This window comes from Lineus longissimus, chromosome 11, assembly GCF_910592395.1.
Source record: "Lineus longissimus chromosome 11, tnLinLong1.2, whole genome shotgun sequence".
Taxonomy (NCBI): Eukaryota; Metazoa; Nemertea; class Pilidiophora; order Heteronemertea; family Lineidae; genus Lineus; species Lineus longissimus.
The window spans coordinates 4080567-4100418 of NC_088318.1; the positions used below are offsets into that span (position 1 = coordinate 4080567).

Consider the following 19852-nt stretch of genomic DNA (forward strand, 5'->3'; position numbering starts at 1 on the left):
TAAGTGGCCTACTTCTACTTGATGAAACTTCAGGGTCCGCCGGTCATGTGACTTAGCAGTATCGTAGTGTGGAGACCCCTGGAATCATTCCAAAGCACTGCAAACTGCCTGAACTAAACCGAGGTTGGGGCAGAGCGACCCAGGTAACTTTTGATGTCAACAGATATTTAAGTTTGTGAAGAGCATGTTCAGTTCAGCTTTGGACTGTGTCACTGAGAGGACGTTATGGAGCCCGAAATCGATCAAGATCCGAAGGTTGCATTTGCTAAGGTCTATCAGAAAGCCCGGGCAATGGGTTTGACTGATAATGACCTGAATAAGTTAGAATCGTTAGAATATATCAGGACTGAAAATTCAAAGAAGTCATCATATCGAGGATACTTGGCATCTGTTCTGTTGCTTTGCGTTGCGTTAGTGTTCAGCGTTATCTTGACGGACTATCCTGTCACTAAACAAGTGGCGTTAGAAAAGTTATGGTATGGTAGCGGTATATATGTTGAAGATGAACGTTGTTTGCTCGATTTACGAGAAAAAATTTTGGATTTTTTTCGACCTGTTACAAACTGTGATATTTGTAGAAATCTTCATGAGGTGGATAGGGTTGCCAATATTACTCCAGAAGAGTTTGAGGCTAAATATGCTTACACGGGACGACCTGTTGTTATCACAGATGGTGCTAAAAACTGGTCGGCGCCGGAAGTGTTTAGTTTCAAGTACTTCAAAGAGCTGTATCCGGAGGGAAGTCCAGTCCTCAAGAACATGAAAGAAAATTGCCAGTTCTTTCCGTACAAAACCAGTTTTCAAAATCTTGGCGAGGTGTTTGAAATGAGCGAGGCAAGGGCTAATTTGCAGGATGGGCAGTCTCCTTGGTACATCGGTTGGTAAGTTTGACGAAATTTCTTTTGTTTTAAAGATTCGTATGTCACTTTAGGGCTTAGTAACATGTATATATGCATAGACCTACCTATTGTTTAAAATTTTCAATTTGCAAAGTTTGCTCTTTTTGACAAGTGTGTTGACATAATGGGTGATATGAATAAAGACTAGCAAATGATTTTTTCTAAAACTCCGCGTACATTTACACTAGGCCTTTCTGTACAAAATTGAAGTAAAAGCATTCGCTAGTCTTTATTCATATCACCCATTGTCTTGTATTGCATTATTGAAAGAATTCAATCAGTTTATGTGACCTTCCATTGGGAAAGGTGTAGGAAGACATTAGTTTGCATATCGATAAAGAAAATACATGCCAGGCCTACATTGTCTTTGAAAAAATCTGTCTATATTTCTCATTATTTAGGAGTAACTGCGATCCATCTGTATCAGCTGAGTTACGTACCCATTATCAGCGACCATATTTCTTACCCAAGTCTTCGGAAGGAATGAGAACTGACTGGATCTTCATGGGCAGTCCTGGGTATGGAGCCCATATACATGTAAGTTGATTTCATCCTAATTTCATCCATACATGCAACTATGCTAAGATATAATGTATAGGGCTTTCCTTGCCACCTTGTTTTGACTGTAAAGTTGTTTATTTTACTTGGTTAGAACTTCTCTCTTCAGGACACCCTCAGGACTGACAAGTGCTGTCCCCATTAGAGAGGTGTCCCTATTAGAGAGGTCAAACTGAATGGAAACAATCAATTTGGGACCATAACTAGTGTCCTTAATAGAGAGGCTGTCCTTAATAGAGAGGTGTCTACTAAGGGAGTTTCCACTGTAATTTTTTAAAAGGTTTTTGTGGGGAGGGGAGGGGGTTAACGACTCATTTTATATCAGTTTTTAGTCAAGGAAGTTACCATCTACTTTATTTGTTTGGTGGAAACTTTAGGATAGTTACATTTCATTCGGAATCTGACCTGCAAAATTAAAAGAAGTTTGTCCGGTGTTCGCCACTGGTGAGGAATAAGCCTGGTGCACCATCAGAGATTTTGGTCTGGTTGTTCTATTCTTTGGACTGAAAATGTTATTTTTTTTGTGCTAAAATGTGATGGGCACCCGTTACAGGTTTGCAGTATGCCTTAAAATGCCTGGCACTTGACATTCACCTTCAAAATTATATATTTACATATCTGTATGCCAATGATAATGAATTACATGCCGTTGCATTCTGGCCTAGGCCTGTCCCGACACCAATGAATTGATGTTCATCGGGGTATGAATTATCAAACTTTGGCATAAAGATCATGAAAATAATCTTCATGCTTCAATCATGCATACAGAAAATCATGAAAATGAGGTCACACTCTTCTTTGACAAGATAATAGTTTTGGCGTGCTTCTTACTAATGTGAGCTGCGTTTAGAATTTTTCGTGGCTTTTAAATGTTATACAAATAACAAAACATAGAAAATATCAAATCTTGAATACAAATCATTAAAATAACTTTGTATGGTACTTAAGTTGTGGGACAATGGGGTATTTCTGACATCGCAACTTGTCCACCTTTGATGCTCCAACGCTTTGTGAACTTTCATTGCCTACTGCTGTACAGCGCCTGTCTTGTTGACCCTCCCTGTTGTCAACCACCATCCGTGACATTAGAAAAATAATTGAATTATTTGCTCTCCGAGTGATGGTTGCTGTCAATTATATCACTCAATGAACCAGATGATTGGCGGGTGACTTTTCCCTGCTTGGTTGCCCGTTGAGATTGCTGAGGACGCCATTTGTGGTTAATCTTTCTGAGGCGTCGCAGAGAATGTCAAGCTGAATTAATTGTTTCACTTGCATTCCCTGTGTGGTCCAGAGAGTGATGGTCTAGTGGAGGGGGATGGGTGATTTCAGGGCGCCGGGTAAACCAAAAAAATTAGTGGAATTTTTGGGATAGACACCCTTTTTTTAAAGCATACTTTTTTGGGGGGGGACAGAAAATTGCGCTCAGGATGCGCTCAAATTTGGCAGTTTTCAGTATAATGGGACCAAATGACCATGTTCTTAATAGAGTGGGTGTCCTTTATACATGAAACAGAGACTAGAGAGGTGTCCGCTTAGTGAGGTTCAACTGTAAGCATCCAACAAACACCATACTGAAAACCTCCAGCGGTATGGCCTCCGTAGTCTCCACCCACCTTCGCGTGCGTTGTCTGGAAGCTGAGCGATGTCAATACATTCAAGGTCAAGAAGGCGAACACTCGATCAGAGCAAATGCACAAGAAGAAGATAAGTTCTGTGCCCATTCGTTGTGACTGAATTGTCACTTGCTACAAACTGAGGACTGGTTTTAGTTCTTTAAAAATTTAATGTCATCTTCTTCCGATGAATGACAATGTTCTTTCCCTCTTTTTCATTGTGTAGGTTGACAATGTTAACAACCCATCATGGCAAGCCCAAATCGCAGGCAGAAAAGTTTGGACCTTGAGACCCCCATTAGAATGTTATCATGAGTGTCCAAGAGAAATCAAAGCCACCATAAACTCGGGAGAAATGAGTGAGTATGACATCAAACCAACTATAGTTGTTTTAATAATAAGTTAACCTTTTTAGACGACTTTTGGAGACAATAGGTAAGGTTTTATTTCATGTTTCCGTCAGGAGGATCGAGAAATTTGGTGAAGGGAAGGTGCTGCCCCATCTACAGAGAACTGAAGCTGTGATCTCAACCCCCTAGCATTACTCAAGCAGGCCATAACTTGCCAGGTTTCTGCACTTTTGCATTTCCCAGTTGTGATCAGTCCACCCTTCATGCCCCTTCCCCACAGGCACGTGGAAATAAGAGTTCAATAGGCCCCCCCCCTCCCACTGACAACACACGCAGTTTGTCAGTCAAGTGGGGACTATTGAGCTCTCATTTCCACGTGTCTGTGCTTCCCCTTGCAGATTCAGTCCCCCATCTGACCGAGAACCTCATCTTGATCTTGTGTAGTCAAGGCAGGCCTTCGACTTACTGGAAGAACCTCCTCGCCAGATGAATACAGCTTTATTCCGTTGGAAGACCATTCTTGAAAATCTTTCCCCCTTCCAAGGACAGGCCAGCTCCTCAAGCTGGAAGGCCTGCTTGATTCTCGACAAGCTGCGGACTGCCTTGCATCATTTCCTATCTTCCTATACTTCCCTTCTGTTAATACAAAGTTCGTTGCAGCAACATAATCTGCCATCCACCACAAAGAATTAATTTTCTTGTCGTTTGATTCTTAGTGCAGGTGTCACAATGTTTGATGTCGTGATATGGTAACCTGATTCCGTTGGACCAATATTGAGATTTTATATTTGATCCTGTTGGACAAAATTGAATATCTGATTGGCAGTTTTTGAAAAATGTTGTTAGATCTCTTGGAAGAGATTTAAAAGTTTCAGTAGAGGGATGAAGACTTTTCTGCCATGCCTGCTGTTTTGCTCGATCTGAAGAGATGATAAGGTAATGGGGTACAATTATAGCCACTATGTGCTTTTTTAGGTTAATGCCGCCTGTTATATAACTGAGCTGTAACTTCACCACTTACTATGCATGTACTACTACTAGCCGACACAAAAATATTTCACACTTTTGATCTTTAAAGGGGTAGACCGATTGTAAATGTAATTACTGGTGGTCCAGGAAAATAGAAATGCAGTCATACACAATGCCCTTGTGTAGTTATTATGCATACCAATTTGCCGAAACTTGGTATTTATAGTTTTTGTATATCTGTCCACATAATGGCGGTGCAGAAATTTGTATCTAGTACGTACACACGCAATTGGTAATTTTCAAATTCAAAGTACAAATTTCAAATTTCAAACTGATGGTGTAGGCCTTTAATGTTTTTTTCTCCAAAATATTGTGTCAAGATTCGCCAAAATTGCTTCTCAGGCTTTTGGAAGACTGGGAAAGGTACCCGCTCCCTTTGATGGTAACCGCCAACCTTTTCACAAGACGAGGGTTGTAATCAGTCATGTGATATCGCAGCACGCAGGCTTTCAGGTAATTATTTGCGTTCTGGCGTAGAAAGCCTCCTGGATCAGAGCCACTGATATCATAATATATTGTTGTTTCTGCTTTTCTGAGATAACTCCTACCCATGTGATTATTTGCCAAATAACACCACATGGCTGGCAGGAGGAATAGTTTATATCCAGAGGAGAAAGGCTTTACATTGGAACGGGCTGGCAGGTACTGTTCTATAAAGGACACCATATTTGGCCCCAAATTGGTCGTTTCCATTTAATTGTACCTATTTAATCAGGACACCTTTCATTTCATGAAGCCAAAAGAATTTGAATTTGCCAATTTTTTTCATTTGGGGTCGACTGAATTCTGCATCTACTGCCAAACTTTATGAGGCAATATTTTTGGAATTTTCGTGACATTCATGTATGCTTTTACCTCCCATATCATGAAAATCGCACTGGTTTGGGCTGTGCCTCCCCCCTCCTCAAATTTCTGGATCCGCCACTGAGAATGCAGGCGTAACTCTTCAATATTTGCTATCGCATCTTGACAAACAAAACAACAACAATAGAAATAACTTTTCCGTTCTCGACGGAACTGGTCGCGTAATATCGACGTGGGATCAGTCACGAACCAATCCATAACTGACAAGATAACATCTTGTGAAATATCCACCCGTCAAAGTTCGTCATCAATCGCTAGTTAATCAGTCGTAACTCAGCTGACGGGGAGGACCCCATTACGTTTGCATAGTCGTGGGATATGTTGCTATGGCATCAATATGACAATCGCTACATCTTCATCCACCGACCAGAACCGTCAGTTATTGGAGATATTCGTCATCAATGTCCATTGACAGTAATGGCCTATTTTTTGTCCCAGAGGCAAATTGTGTCCATCCCAAAACTTCTCCACTGATCTTGTCTCGAGCGTAATAAGTTAAAAATGTGGAATTTGACTTGAAGCGTGTACCGTGGGCAGGAACAGGGAAGCGCATTCTTGGGTTAGAATCATCACATTGTCCAGCTATTGTAATACTTGAAGAAAAGTTTGAATTTTCTTATCAATGTATATATTCAGTGTGGCCAATTTTATATAATTCTTGATAATCCAATTCGGTTTTTCGATGTCCAATCTGCTGAGTGATCGAGTCTGGCAATTTTTCATCACTGGGACATAGCCGTCCTGATAGCGTCTGCCGCTATCACGCGACAACAAATGAACTTGATCAGGCTGCTTTGATACGATCATTGAATTACGGCAAACGGTAGCTTCCACGAGAAAGTTCCAATGATTTGGTTAATTTTCATCAACACGATGAGATGGCAATGTGAAATGGACCAGTAATTTCAATTACCGCTCCAAAATGGAGTTTTTGTGGCGTTAGAGTGACGATAACAGATTCCTCATGTTACCCATTCGTTGCTGTTATCTGGTTTTCTCCTGGGTAAACAGGGAGTGACCCAGGTCCCATTTATGAAGGCCTGATTCCACCACAGCCGTTTACCGTCTAGGTCCTTAATATGGAGGTGTCCTGTGGAGAGGTCAATTTGAATGGAAACAGCCAATTTGGGACCGAAACTGGTGTCCTTAATAGAGAGGGTGTGCTTAATAGAGAGGTGTCCGCTAAGGGAGGTTTCACTGTACTTCTACATTTCCAGTGTCATACAAACTAATTTAAAACTGGAGGCTTATTGCCGTGAGTGATTTCCATTTGAAATTTTGAATTTCATGTTGATTCAGTCAGCGAAGAATATTCAAATGTCTGTTACTGAGTCCAGGAAGTGGCTGTGGTGACCTTAGGCTATTGTCATGGTGGCCACACTAGACATGCAATTTTATCGAAGGGAGCCATTTTAAAGCCCTCTGGCCTGGTCCATAAATAATTAATCAATAGTGCTGTTTGGTGAGAAAACCAATACCAACAGTCAGGTATCAATTTCTGGCCTGAAACTACTCAAACTAGATATTGTTGGCATAGTCGGCCAGAAATCTGCTTCTGACACATTTTCACCAAACCAAAGAAGTTTTGGTGGCCTTAACAAAACTAATCTGGTCAAAACAACGTTGATACATAATCTATCATAAAAATAAAACATTGTAACCCAGGTGTACTGTACATGAAATATGTAGGAAAGTAAAGAGGGTGACACCTTTTTCCTGATCAAGACTCGACACAAGCCTTCGGCACTAATTACATACATATATGCTGGCACATTACAATGATTTCGGATGAGCTAGTTCGTGAGTTGGATGGTCAATTTCTCTTGGAGATAGAATGCCATTATTATAAGCTTGTATTCTTGGTATATTGCACACAGTGATCACAAAATAACAAAAGTGGGATCCAATTTTGGTAAAAGTGTTCCCAAGTTGAATGCCTAATATACAACATTTTATTTTGCAAGCAAATTACCAACCATGGGTACAACTAATAAATTTGGTATCAGGCAAGTTTGGTGGCATTTGTTGCCAGTTGGACTGTCCAGCTCAGCATGATATTGTCATCTGGACAAAATCGTTAGATAAGTTGATCATGCTGTTTTTATAAGGTTTAACACATTTTGTTGGAATTATTGGAATTAAGTCTAATTTGAGACAAGCTGGGACCCTGATGTCTGACTTTAATTTGTTTTTTCAAAGAGAGCTGGTGTGCATGCGTAACCTGATTGCATCTAGCTTTGTAACAGGTTAACCATACCTTGAATTTTACACATTGCTGGAATTCTCAGAGGGGAGAGAGGGAGCAGGATCCAGATGTTCACCAAATTTGGGAATAATATTTGTGTACGTTTTCTGATTCAGAATTGCCCTCTTTCTGTCAACTTCATTAGTGCCGGCCAAGTATAATCTTGAGACAATCCGCCTTTAACTCCCTACTTCCTTAGGATGCAAAACATAGACTTCGTAAAATCCACCCCCAACAAATTACAGAAGTCTTCGAAAAAAAATGAACAACAGATGTTGTTGAAATAAACTAATTATGCCTCATCAAAGATAGAAGTTTCTTTCAAATTTCCTCTTCTCTAAATGGATTTGGTTTTTCCCAAGACAAAACTTTAATTGATCCGATCCCAGATCTATTTTCGTTAAATGGAAAACAATTAGGTTATCTCATGTATTATGATTCTGTAGCTGCACGGTTTGATCCACGAGGACGATTTAGAATCGACGAAATTGCTTGCATCATGAAATATTGAAAAACAGACATCCCCTTGTTGATCTTCTCAGGAGCCTCTAAAGTGGCTTCAAACTTGTGCATTAATTCTTCATGTCTTCGTTCTTCAGTGAGGTCGAAACTGTGCCAACGTCAATAGGTTTGTGATGATGGAGAGCATGGCAAGTCGGCTCACTGTGTCATCTTACACGCGCAGAACTAAAGGGGGAGGAGGGCGCACCAGACACACTTTGGCCAGTTTGCCTCTCTATTCCTCATAGGGGAGCAGGTCTGAAAACATGAGCTGGAGTGTGGTCTCCAGCTCCACATTCACATCTAGAACAATATTTTCGAATATAAAACTTATATTTTGGCTAAATTTATTTTCCTCCGACCCCTGCAGGTGACGCAAAACTTTCAAAAAAGTTTACCTCGATGACCCCACATTACCCTGTTGTGGCTGTGTCATTTTGCTGAAAACATTCTAAAAATGACGTTTTCATTTTCATCCTCAATTTCTCTGTAGTGTGCGTAGCTCAACAGAAGAAGCAATAGAAACAGTGATCTCTAATGACCTACCGGTATGCAGTTACCTAATGAACTGAAAAAGTAAACGGACAGACGAATCCTAACGATCAAATTTATCGCTTCATTTCCTAGTCCTGACATTCATTTGATGGCCATTTGGACATCCGGAATATTTTGTCTTGGGAGTCGGCCGTTGTTCCGTTGGTGAGCTATGTTGATCTCTGCGGTTGTCGTGGCAGTTTGAGGTCATTTTGATTACTGGTTGGTTGTCGTTAAAGGATATCTGACACTAACGGATTTCGTCAATCTCTTTGGCTTTTGGGTCATGTTTCCTCAATAGAATTTTTCATCAGCTCAGGCGTTTTATTTGAACTTCAATTCATCAGACAAATTCCAGTGTCTCCCTCTAGTGTCACATTGCTAACTAACTGTCCTCTTCTCTCTTCTTTCAGTTGTTTTGAAAATTCTGCTTTATTTGAGCTAGGCTAATCAATTGGCTAACCAACTGGCTAACCAACTGTCCTCTTCTCTCTTTTCAGTTGTTGTGGACACAAACACCTGGTACCACGGCACTGTGGTGGTAGGCGATGACATAAGCATCACCATTGGATCAGAGTATGACTAGTAGACTGGACTCTTCTCTGTAACAGCTGGCGAGGCCTGCTACAGTGGGTGCACCATCTTGAGGCTTCACTAGTTAACGTGATACTATGATGTGATTTACAACTTTGCGGAAAAAATACGTCCGTTTTTAATTGTTGATCACAAATGTAAAGCTCAAATTTTCCATTTTTGATTAGATTTATTATAAAATCGCTAAATGCAAACTACTGCGACCGCGAAAATGTTCATGTTGTGACGTCATCAATGAAAACGGCATCGAAGCGAGCCGTCCGGGCGGGATTAAACCATCAATTTCTGGAAAATGTGCATTTCGATTCGAAAACCTTACCGATTGATGAGAAAGTGACGTAGTCATTTGTCAAAAACAGCTAAAACATTATATGGTGAAATTTGACATGAGTTACCCTTTAATCACCACCATTTTGGCTAGAACTACTTAAAAATCATAAAAGAATAAGAACTCCCTGAAAAAAGAAGTGAATGCCCATTTAAGTCATGGGAGGATGTGGACAACTTTTAAAAGTTTACGAAAATCTGATGTGCTAATTACCAATATGAGCAGATTATTTTGTGAATGTTTAACCCTTGATGGCTCAAGATGGGTGAGCAAATGTTTTAACGTTTGTGGCTAATAGGTTAAGAACAACGTACATTAACGCTCAGGAGCAACAGAAAACTCTTTGTAGCCATATCCATATTGAGAAGGGATAATTGTAGAATTATTGCTGAGATCGGTGGCATAGTGGTTTGAGCACCGGGCTCATAATCAGGAGGTCGTGTGTTCGATTCTCGGAAGGGGTCACCGCTGTTTCGTCATTGTGTCCTTGACCAAGGCACTTTACTCCACTTTCTTCTCTCCACCCAGGAGTAAATGGGTACTAGCTGGCAGAGATGGCCCAATATGAATGTTAGTCCTGAGTGCTGTATAGCTGCAGCTCGGACGTGTGATACTCCCAGAGAGTAGAGCTTGAATCCAAATGTACATGCCAATATAGCCAGTGGCAAATATGGATTAAATCTAAGATAGATACTTGCTAGTGGTAATAATGTGAAGCGCTTTGAGTGACTGAAACAAGTTGGATTTAGCGCTATATAAGTCTCATGATTATTATTATTATTTTTGTTTTTTTAAAAATAAATACTCCTCAATTGCTTTGTTAAGTTGTTGCAGTTGTGAGTTGTGGGTGTGTGCAATAGGCCTTTATAGTTTAGTATTCATATATGAATTTCAGGTTTATCCAATAAGCCTATAGCCTGGTCTTTGACAGGTCATTTCAAATCATTTGACTCTGAGCACTTTCCAAGCTACATTATCGGATGAGATATAAAAAAGCATGATCTGTATCATCCTGGTATCAATTGTTTTCAATATACTCCGCATCTCGATATTTTGTATACGAAATTGGAGAAAAAAGCCTGATCTCAGGATGGGAATGCACGTTTTATTCTCTGAAAATAAGTCATTGTTTAAGTTAAATGTCTACGCCGTGACATCGGAGATGAACTAATGTATTGATGTGTTACTTCAAAATATTTCAATACACCTTTTGAAGGCAAATCTGTTTGCTTCCTCTCGAGTGGTGTAGGTTATTTTCGAACTTCCTCCTCGGGCTTTGAAACGTTTCAGGTGATAAATTTGCTGGAGTTACCTCGGAGGAGCGATCTCGAAATGTGTTTACTTCCTCTTCAGACATGGTGGTGTCAATTTATAGCGGAGCTTTCCGAAGCATTGAAAAGGTTCAGGTGATCAATTTGCCGGAGTTAACCTCGGAACCACAGAATAACTTATTTCAGCGTAAAAGTGGCACTGTGCCATGTTATCTATGACGTGCTCTTTGTATTCATTAAAGAAGATGTGAAAGGTTCACTTCAATACCAAGTCATTTCAGATATATGCAAACTCTAAATCAAATTTTTTGACAAGGATTCGTGGTTTAGACGAGCTCTCAGAAAGTATGTGTGAAGTTTTGCATACAGAAATCAAAGTACAAATAAAAAAATGTACCATTGTTGAAAAATGTAAAAAATATGTGTATAATGGTTTGGTTTTAAAGTAGTACTGGTGATATTTGTAAATTGTACATTAATCATGTAACTTATAATTATAATCTCCTCATAAAATGAGTCATCATAACATGTTTATTCATAGGTGTTTATATCATATCGTGACCAGCAGTTTAATGTGAAGGACTATGATTCAGGGACTATCTTACCATTTACACCACCACTCGTCACTGTGTACGTGATGTACTGCTAATGTAAACACCTGGACTCCTTCACAAATGCCTGTGACTATACATTGTAAAAATAACCCTGGTTTGGTGTGGATGTGTGTTCTAATGTTTACTGTTCTAGGAGAGCTTTGTGAAGGGTAAAATTCATGCAATTTTGATGAGCTCGTTATAACCAAATGTGAAAATGAGCAGGTCAATTCGTGTCTGTTAACCCTTGATGGATGTTAACATAAATATTGGAATGTATGTTAAATAACATACTCATCTATTTATTCGCAGACTAGGTTATGTAAGAAAATCTTCAAAAGAATGTAAAATGTAACCCTTTGTGATCCATAATGTAAATGTTCATTTAGAATTCATCATGTAAGTGGATTGAATAAATTATCTTCATTAAAAGAGGTAATTTTGTGTTTTTCATTGTCAACCCGGCAATCTTGTACAAAAAGCTCTGCAGACAAGATTGCAAGTATTATATTAATAGGGATAATTTCAGCATTTGGATAGAACATGTGCTTGATTTATATTTGATTCTATGCTGCTGCATAATGCGGTTTTCAACACAGAGGCTGGATACTTTGCATAACCAATGCTGTTTTTTCCTCCTGAGGACAAAACCAGCGATTCGGAACGATCGAACCACAACAGTCATTGAGTTTTTGCCAGGTTCCATTGATGTAAGTGGTCTACTATGGTAGACATGTCCTCATAAGAGCTCTGTCAAATGGGTTGTGACCCTGGCTGGGTTTGACTGTATTGAGCATCGATAAGGAAGGATTAGCTTTGTGAATCAGAATTGAAACCCAGCCTGGTATGGTTGTGACGTTGTCTTCCAAGCTCTGTCTCCAACTACACTACAATGATTAGTTGTGAAATATGCTGAATAGATATCTGATCATATGACAACAGGTTGTGACAACAGCCTCTTTCGATACGACGAATGGCATCAGAATTGAGTGAAATCCCAAGTCACAACCATGGTTCAAAACCGAAGACAGAAAGAAAAATTTCGTCAGCACTCCAGCGCCGCCAATTGGGAAAAAGTGGAACTAAAGATAAAAGCGGTGTCAAGATGTTGCTCGAAACTTTTGCTGTTATATCCGTCGTCATCGCCGTTTTGTATGTTTTGTCCTTTTTCCTATCACCAAAGAAGATACAGCTAACAGGAGGTCATGTTTTGGTGGGTGAAAATGATGCAGAAAAGTTCAAAACGCCGGTGCATTTTATTGTCCGATAATAGATACTCATGTAGACGATGCATCTTGTGAATGGACTGTAGTAGAGCAGTAGAGGGTTTGACTAACCTATTGCCGGATGAACTGGCTAATAAGTTTAGATAGTTTTTCATGAAGACAACTCACCAATACTTTGCCTTCGATGCCATTAGCCATATTATGATACTGTTTTAACTGTAACTAGTGTAAGTGACTGTTGTAATCGTCTCATCGGGAACATTGTCGCTTTATGTCGGATTCTGTCAAAAGTGGACGTGTCGCGGCCAAGGCCAACCACTGACATGAATGGACAAAATATCAGTCAGCCCCACCCTGTGATGGAAAATGGCGATGGCAATTTCTCGAAACTTTCGGTAACGGGCGTTGATTCAAGATAGCTGATACTTTTGTTATATTCCAGATAACTGGAGGTTCCAGTGGAATAGGAAAGGCTGTGGCCATAGAGGCAGCCAAACAGGGAGCCAATATCACTTTGCTGGCTCGGAATCCGGTGAGTGACAGAAATGTGATGCTGCGTGATAATCTAGAATAATTGCATGAAGTTCATTCAACAGAACAGCTGAGAAAGTCAAGATGCAGATTATTTAAACAAATGTAGGTAAAAATCCCCCCCGGTAAAAATATCCCAAGGTAAAAATACCCCAAGGTAAAAGTCCCCCAGTAAATATCCCCATCGACGATGTGCCTTGATATTTCAGACCAAGCTTGCTGAGGCTAAGGCTGAGGTAGAGCGGCATCTCTTAGACATAACCAAGCAGGTCAGTTGAAGAAAATTTTATTTCCTCATAGAACCTTCCCTCTGTTCAGAGTAGTGACATTCTGCACCAAGAATAGTATATCAGCAGAAGTACTTTTGAATGACATCTTTGGTACGACAGTGAGAAGATATGATGTGAATATCGAAGCATGAGGTTGATGTACCACTTATTGGTGTACATTTCCGGTCATTATCATTCTCTGACCTCTTTGAACACATGTAGTTTGCTAAAATATCAAGGGCACTTTTGAAGTTGCCTCACAGTCAGCTTGAGTTTTATTTTGAAACAGGTCATTTCTTAAATCTGTCACTTGTCATTCAAATATCATTGACGTTAGAAGACTAGATTGGAAGCCTAGATTGTTTTGAGTAAGTTTGTCGTGGTGAACTCCAAATGCCTGTGGAAAATGTGGTGAACTCCAGTTGCCTGTGGAAAAGGTGGTAACAAAATACCCTAAGGTATTATAGCAAACAATCTTTTACCGCAGCAGCTATTCTGAACCTTTCATACTCTCTCATGCACAAGGCTTTTTGACTGGTTTGATCTGGTGACTTTTCTACCTAAACGTATTTAGTATCCTGTTGTCTTCTTTCAGACAGTCCTGTGTATTCCTGTGGACGTTTCCAAGGACTATCCAGCTGTTGACAATGCAGTTCAGGAGGTAATTTTTTACAGTCAGCTTAGGTACAGAAGAACCTCTCTATTAAGGACACCCTCAGGACTGACAGGTGCTGTCCTTAATAGAGAGGTGTCTTGGTTAGAGAGGTCAAATTGAATGTAAATAATCAATTTGGGACCAAAACTAGTGTCCTTGATAGAGAGGGTGTCCTTAAAAGAGAGATGTCCGCTAAGGGAGGTTCCACTGTACTTAAATCATGGAATGCCAGTGGTGGATTCAGCAGGAGACGCAGAGCATTGGTTGAATTAACATGTGTTGTCTTTGAGTAATAATCATGAGTGTTCTGTTCCAGGCACAGGATAAATTGGGTCCTATAGACATGCTAGTGAATTCGGCTGGAATAAGTATCAGTGCCAAGTTTGAAGACATTCCAATAGAAGATTTCAAGGTAAGTGCCTCAGGAAACTGCACAGTTTTCACAAGCATTTGATTAATTTCAAACCAAGCTATACATATATATATTGGCTTGGCATTTGTGACTGACCACAATGTTGTAACTGCCCATGACCAGTTCTAGCAGTAATTGAATCAGACCTCTTGTGCCGTAGTTCAATGGTTTCCCCAAAGTTGGCATTTGAAGAGCAAGTGAGTTTACACTCATTTCATTAGTACAACAAGACTTCACCGATATCAAGTAGAAAATAGTGGATTTTGATATATTCTATTTGATTATTGCACCAAAATTCTACACGATTACGCACCAAAATATCTCGCAGACTGCTTAGAAGTTTACAAACCATCAAGCTCCGTGCGATCAAGTACAATGGGTCTGGGTAAGGAAGTCCGCACAAACCGGGTGATAGGGTCCTCTGCATTCGCAGTGGCGGGCCCAAAGCTATGGAATGAGCTGCCAAGTAGTGTTCGTGGTTAGAGTACCCTGGGTCGTTTTAAAACTGCACTAAAAACTCATATTTTTAAGAAATTCTTTTGAATCCTATTTTTAAATCTCACTTGCACGTTTCCTTTAGTAATGACTTTTATTCTATCATGTATTAATGTTATATTGTTTTATTAATATATTGTAAAGCGCTTAGAAGTTTTAACAACGTTAAGCGCTATAAAATGTTTTTTAATAATAATGATTTAATAATAAAATATTTTCAGCGCTTGATGGACGTCAACTACCTCGGTAGTGTCTATGCCACAAGAGCTGTGGTGAAGTCCATGAAGAAACAGAACAGAGGCCGCATCGTGTTTGTGTCATCGCAGGCCGGCCAAGTTGGCTTGTTTGGCTTCACAGCTTATTCTGCGTCCAAGTTTGCCCTGCTGGGCCTGGCAGAGTCTTTACAAATGGAGGTGAGTTGTGGTGGAGATTTTCGGAGTACTGTTGAACTTCTCTCATAGTGGACGCCTCTCTTAGCAGGACACCCTGTCTATTAGGCTTAGCATCAATGATTTTCGTCCCGAATAGTTCGTTTCCATACAATTTGACCACTCTTATCAGGACACTTCTCTACTAAGGACAGCATTTGTCAGTCCTGAGCGGGTCCTGAGAGGTTCTATAATATCTTCTCAAAAAAACTGTGTTGCTTCTAAAAATGACTGAGAACAACATGTACTAACATTAATTTCACCAAAGGTTCAAAGTACGGAGTATGCCTAGCACTGGTGAGATAAGTCGAGCTCGGTGTTGAATTATGATAATATAACATGCCTTTCAGGTGAAAGCTTACAATATCTACGTGACACTCTCATTCCCACCCGACACAGACACCCCTGGCCTTGCAATGGAGAATAAGAGCAAGGTAGGTACAGCGCTGGAAAGTTTGAAGTCCCTATTGGTCACTATGGTGTCCATTGATTTATAACTGCCGTTTGAATCCAACAGTAAGGATGACAGTTTTCTTCTCTGAGTTGCTTAGGTCAGAAAACAGCGAAAATAGATTTTTTTTTCCACTGACTTCTGCTTCACCAGCTATTTATTTATGTTGAAACTTTAATGAACTGTAGCTGCTGCTGTCTGAAACTGTTGCACATGTAAACCCATTGGTTACTGTTTGTGGCAGTACTGTGAAAGCCTAGCTATTTCTAAAGTCCTAGAAACTCTACTATACAATGTATGTATGTCATTGCGTTGTCTGTGAGGAACTTGATACAGGTTACTTGTGTTTGAAAATTGAATAATTTTCATTCAATATTAACTTTTCAGCCACGTGAAACTCGACTGATCTCAGAGACAGCTGGACTGGTCCAACCAGAAGTGGTCGCCAAGGCGATGGTAGAGGACTCGAAGGTAAGTGTAGCATCATCTCTGAAGCTGCTCAATTTATTGCTGGTAAGATTTTTGCTAATCATCTGATCACATCACTTTCTTTGAGATTCCTCTGGTATTGCTCTCAACTTTGTCGAAGGATTTAACTTTCTCTTCTATTTTCAGAGTGGTAAATTTTTCTCCTACGTTGGGCTTGATGGTTACCTAGTCGCCATGCTAACAGCCGGGATGTCCCCCGTACATTCCATTATGGAAGGGCTACAACAGGTACTTAACTCATTTTCAGCGGTAGCGCAGTGGAAGAGAGTCGGCCTCATAATCAAGAGGTCGTGGGTTCGACTCCCGGTCGAGTCACTGCTTGGTTCCCCTACTGGTTGAGTTCAAGTGAGCGCCTTCTGGTTGCTCCTTGAAACCCCTGATTGATTTCTGCGGAGACCGGGGTAATAATATGATATCCCAAAGCGCTTTGAGCGAGAACTCTAGTGTCAAAGAATTGCGCTATATAAAAGACTCATTATTATTATTATTATTATTATTATTATTAAGTCTGTTCTGAGTCAGACTCCCTGATCACTCGATGGTACCTAGTTTCGATCTAATGCTGAAACGTAAACTGTAAACCCTAAAATTTACACGAATATTTCAAGGTTTACAATATTTTAAACCTGAATTTGTGATCTTGTTCTTTCAGGTGATGCTGATGAGTATCTTCCGTCTCGTGTCCTTCTTCTACTTGGACAGCTTCGATCGAATCGTGAAAAAATGTAAAATCGAGGACGAAAAGAATAAGTGATGAGACCAAGTGGATGAATGGAATAAAATAACCAGGTGAAGAAGCATGAAGCAATTCCGTCCTGCACTGATATTCAGCTGATGAGTTAATAGATTTATCGGGCTCTGTTCTTATGTATTTCATTCCAATTGCTTGCATTTATTGGTTAGAATCGGTAGTGCTTCTTCCAGGATTTGAAATGGTGGGGTATATGCTTCACATGAGGAAAAGCCAAAGGGCATGGAGCAGTTTTGGCTGAAAATGTTATAAAATTGTGCGGCAAAGTCAAATTGGTAAAATGTACGACACAGGTACGGTGGAACCTCCCTTAGCGGACACCTCTCTATCAAGGACAACCTCTCTATTAAGGTCACTAGTTTTGGTCCCAAACTGGTACTTTCCATTCAATTTGACCTCTCTAATCAGGACACCTCTCTATAAAGGACAGCATTTGGCAGTCCTGATGGTGTCTTTAATAGAGAGGTTCTACTGTACTTTATATACTTAATATGACATTAACATTGTGCCATGTCAACACACTTGTTTGATGGAATTCAAAGGATTAATATCAGGAATAATGGATTCGTGTATAACAGTATTTTCTATTCTCAAAAATGAATTGCAGATTGTAAATTTGAAATGCTATTTTCTAAAAGTTCTATTTTTGATTTTTGATAAATTATGAATAAATTTGGAAATAAGAATTTTGTTGTCATTTACTTTTATTGTATAATGAGACTACTTGGGTGTAGTTGGAGAGTCACAGTCTCTCAGGACAGGTAATTTATACTAAACAGAAGGTAAATCTCAGCCTCCCCCTCTTTGTCCCCCGGCTTCTGAGTGATGATTGCTAATTGAGATAATATCTAACATCACAACAAAAGTACCCCCCCCCCCCTCTGAGTGATTGGTTATATTCTCTAAAGTATCCACAGCCATGTGTTATGGGTGATATGAATAAAGACCAGCAAATGCTTTTATCTAAAACTCCATGTACATTTACACTAGGCTTTTCTGTACAAAATTGAAGTAAAAGCATTTGCTAGTCTTTATTCATATCACCCATGGTCTTGGCATAATTGGGGGACAGGGTCATACCTGTTGTTACACCTGAATCAACCTCAATTAAATGAAAGAAGGGCTTGTTTCAAAAATAGCAATAGTATATAATAGTGACATTCCATTTGTGGGCCCAGGTTGTCTATTTCTATTAGTTATTGATAAATTCTGCTTCGTGATGAGATTCTGTTATCCCTAAAGTGCAAATATACATGTCAAAGGCCCTTTCATCATCCAGCCACTGTTGACAATAACAAGCACTTCAATTCTGGAACGGAAATTGGATGAGGCACACCTGTGTCATGACAATGTTTCCTGTATCAATGATGATTATAACTTGCCCATGACATGACAAGATTAGTTTGTCCTAGCTTGTTGGAGATTGCACCTGGTGTGACAGAAATACAGGTTCCTTGGGTGTTTGCAAGTACAGGTGCAGTACCCAAAGTGTAGGCCTGGATGCCATTTATGCTACCAATGTGGACAAAACCGAGAGAAGCATTTTGGGACTAAATGATGTCCAGTGCAAATTTTCTAATCCTGGTCCATGTACATGTATGAGGCTTAGTGTGAAACCAGTGTGGAAGTTTTAGATGTTTCCCCTGCAAACGTGTCTACTCTATTGGTCAGTGAGGGATTCTTTCGATACCCAATACCTCTAAGATTGCCCCAGACACTAGGACAGATTTTCCTACAATGGGACTCTTTTTGGGTCACCCTGTGGTGTTGTCCCTGAAGCCAAAGGAAGAACTGACACACATGCAAAAACATGCCTTCATTCCATTCAGTCCGAATAAGTTCTCTTATTTGCTGGGCGTAATGATGTTCAAGATACACAGAATTCCAATCACTTAATAACTGAAAGTAATTATTCTTCCAAACCACCAGGTGGTAAAAATCATTTCCATTTCTTTTGCATTGTGTGGAGTTTTAATTAGCCCCCTAGGGCTGCTGTCCACGAGTTCATAGAACTGAACTTGATAGCGGAAAGATTCTCATGGCGTGTGTCTCACGACTGAAAGTAATATCTCTTCAGATCACTGGAGCGGGATCAGTGAACAGGACAACCTTTGAATATTCATTGATGTCCTGACATGTGTATCGTTCTGCTCTTGTTTTGAGCAGATATTGATTCACAGTCCTGAATTCACTGCAAGAGGCTGAAAGCTGTGAAGAAAAATACAGAGAGCCTGGTGGTCGCTGGAACAAGGAACAACTGATAAAGGAGTAGAAAGGAAAATCGGGAGGTAGGTATTTTGTGACATTTCAGTGCAGTGGGTAGATTGTGACATTGTCTTTTAGTGCAGTGGGTAGATTGTGACATTGTCTTTTAGCACGGTGGGTGACTCTCTGGTAGTCAGTTACGACTGGAGCTGTACTGCATACCACCAAATTTTCACCAGCCTTCTTTTGTATGCCGATTTCGCAAATAACCTTGATTTGCGAAATCGACTATTATTAGGAACGGTCAGAACATTGACGCATTCTTAAATGTTCTCCAATCATATCCAGAATTATTCACACACCTGAGAATTGGGAATAGTACACAACGATGGAAGGCTTGCTTTTTCCCGTATTTTACCTGAAGCATGTGAAGTGTAGTCTTATAGAGGTGAGTTTAGAGTACATAATTTGTCCCAAGTGGGAAACACAACCAGATAACTGGAGCAAGGTTTTTCACACCAATTCTCTCAGGCAGTTTTGCTGTGAGGATAGCATGAT

General features: G+C 40.0%; 2 protein-coding genes across 2 annotated transcripts; both read left to right on the forward strand.

The window, feature by feature from the left end:
* The first annotated feature begins 30 nt into the window (after window positions 1-30).
* On the forward strand, window positions 31-11799 carry LOC135495462 (uncharacterized). The gene is made up of 4 exons (XM_064784137.1): window positions 31-881; window positions 1301-1436; window positions 3300-3432; window positions 9097-11799. Exons 1-4 carry the CDS (start codon window positions 226-228, stop codon window positions 9180-9182), a joined length of 1011 nt encoding a protein of 336 aa, XP_064640207.1. The 5' UTR covers window positions 31-225; the 3' UTR covers window positions 9183-11799.
* A 660-nt stretch (window positions 11800-12459) lies between these two features.
* LOC135495791 (3-ketodihydrosphingosine reductase-like) lies at window positions 12460-17704 on the forward strand. The gene is made up of 10 exons (XM_064784713.1): window positions 12460-12595; window positions 13051-13140; window positions 13349-13408; window positions 14004-14069; window positions 14380-14475; window positions 15192-15383; window positions 15749-15832; window positions 16237-16320; window positions 16465-16566; window positions 16991-17704. Exons 1-10 carry the CDS (start codon window positions 12488-12490, stop codon window positions 17090-17092), a joined length of 984 nt encoding a protein of 327 aa, XP_064640783.1. The 5' UTR covers window positions 12460-12487; the 3' UTR covers window positions 17093-17704.
* Window positions 17705-19852: the final 2148 nt, after the last annotated feature.

Bases quoted from the DNA above. Each gene is read 5' to 3' on its own strand.
- LOC135495462 (XM_064784137.1), top strand. From the start codon at position 226: ATGGAGCCCGAAATCGATCAAGATCCGAAGGTTGCATTTGCTAAGGTC. The intron at 882-1,300 runs GTAAGTTTGACG...CTCATTATTTAG, and splicing joins TCTCCTTGGTACATCGGTTG to GAGTAACTGCGATCCATCTG. The intron at 1,437-3,299 runs GTAAGTTGATTT...TTCATTGTGTAG, and splicing joins GGTATGGAGCCCATATACAT to GTTGACAATGTTAACAACCC.
- LOC135495791 (XM_064784713.1), top strand. From the start codon at position 12,488: ATGTTGCTCGAAACTTTTGCTGTTATATCCGTCGTCATCGCCGTTTTG. The intron at 14,070-14,379 runs GTAATTTTTTAC...GTTCTGTTCCAG, and splicing joins TTGACAATGCAGTTCAGGAG to GCACAGGATAAATTGGGTCC. The intron at 16,321-16,464 runs GTAAGTGTAGCA...TTCTATTTTCAG, and splicing joins CGATGGTAGAGGACTCGAAG to AGTGGTAAATTTTTCTCCTA.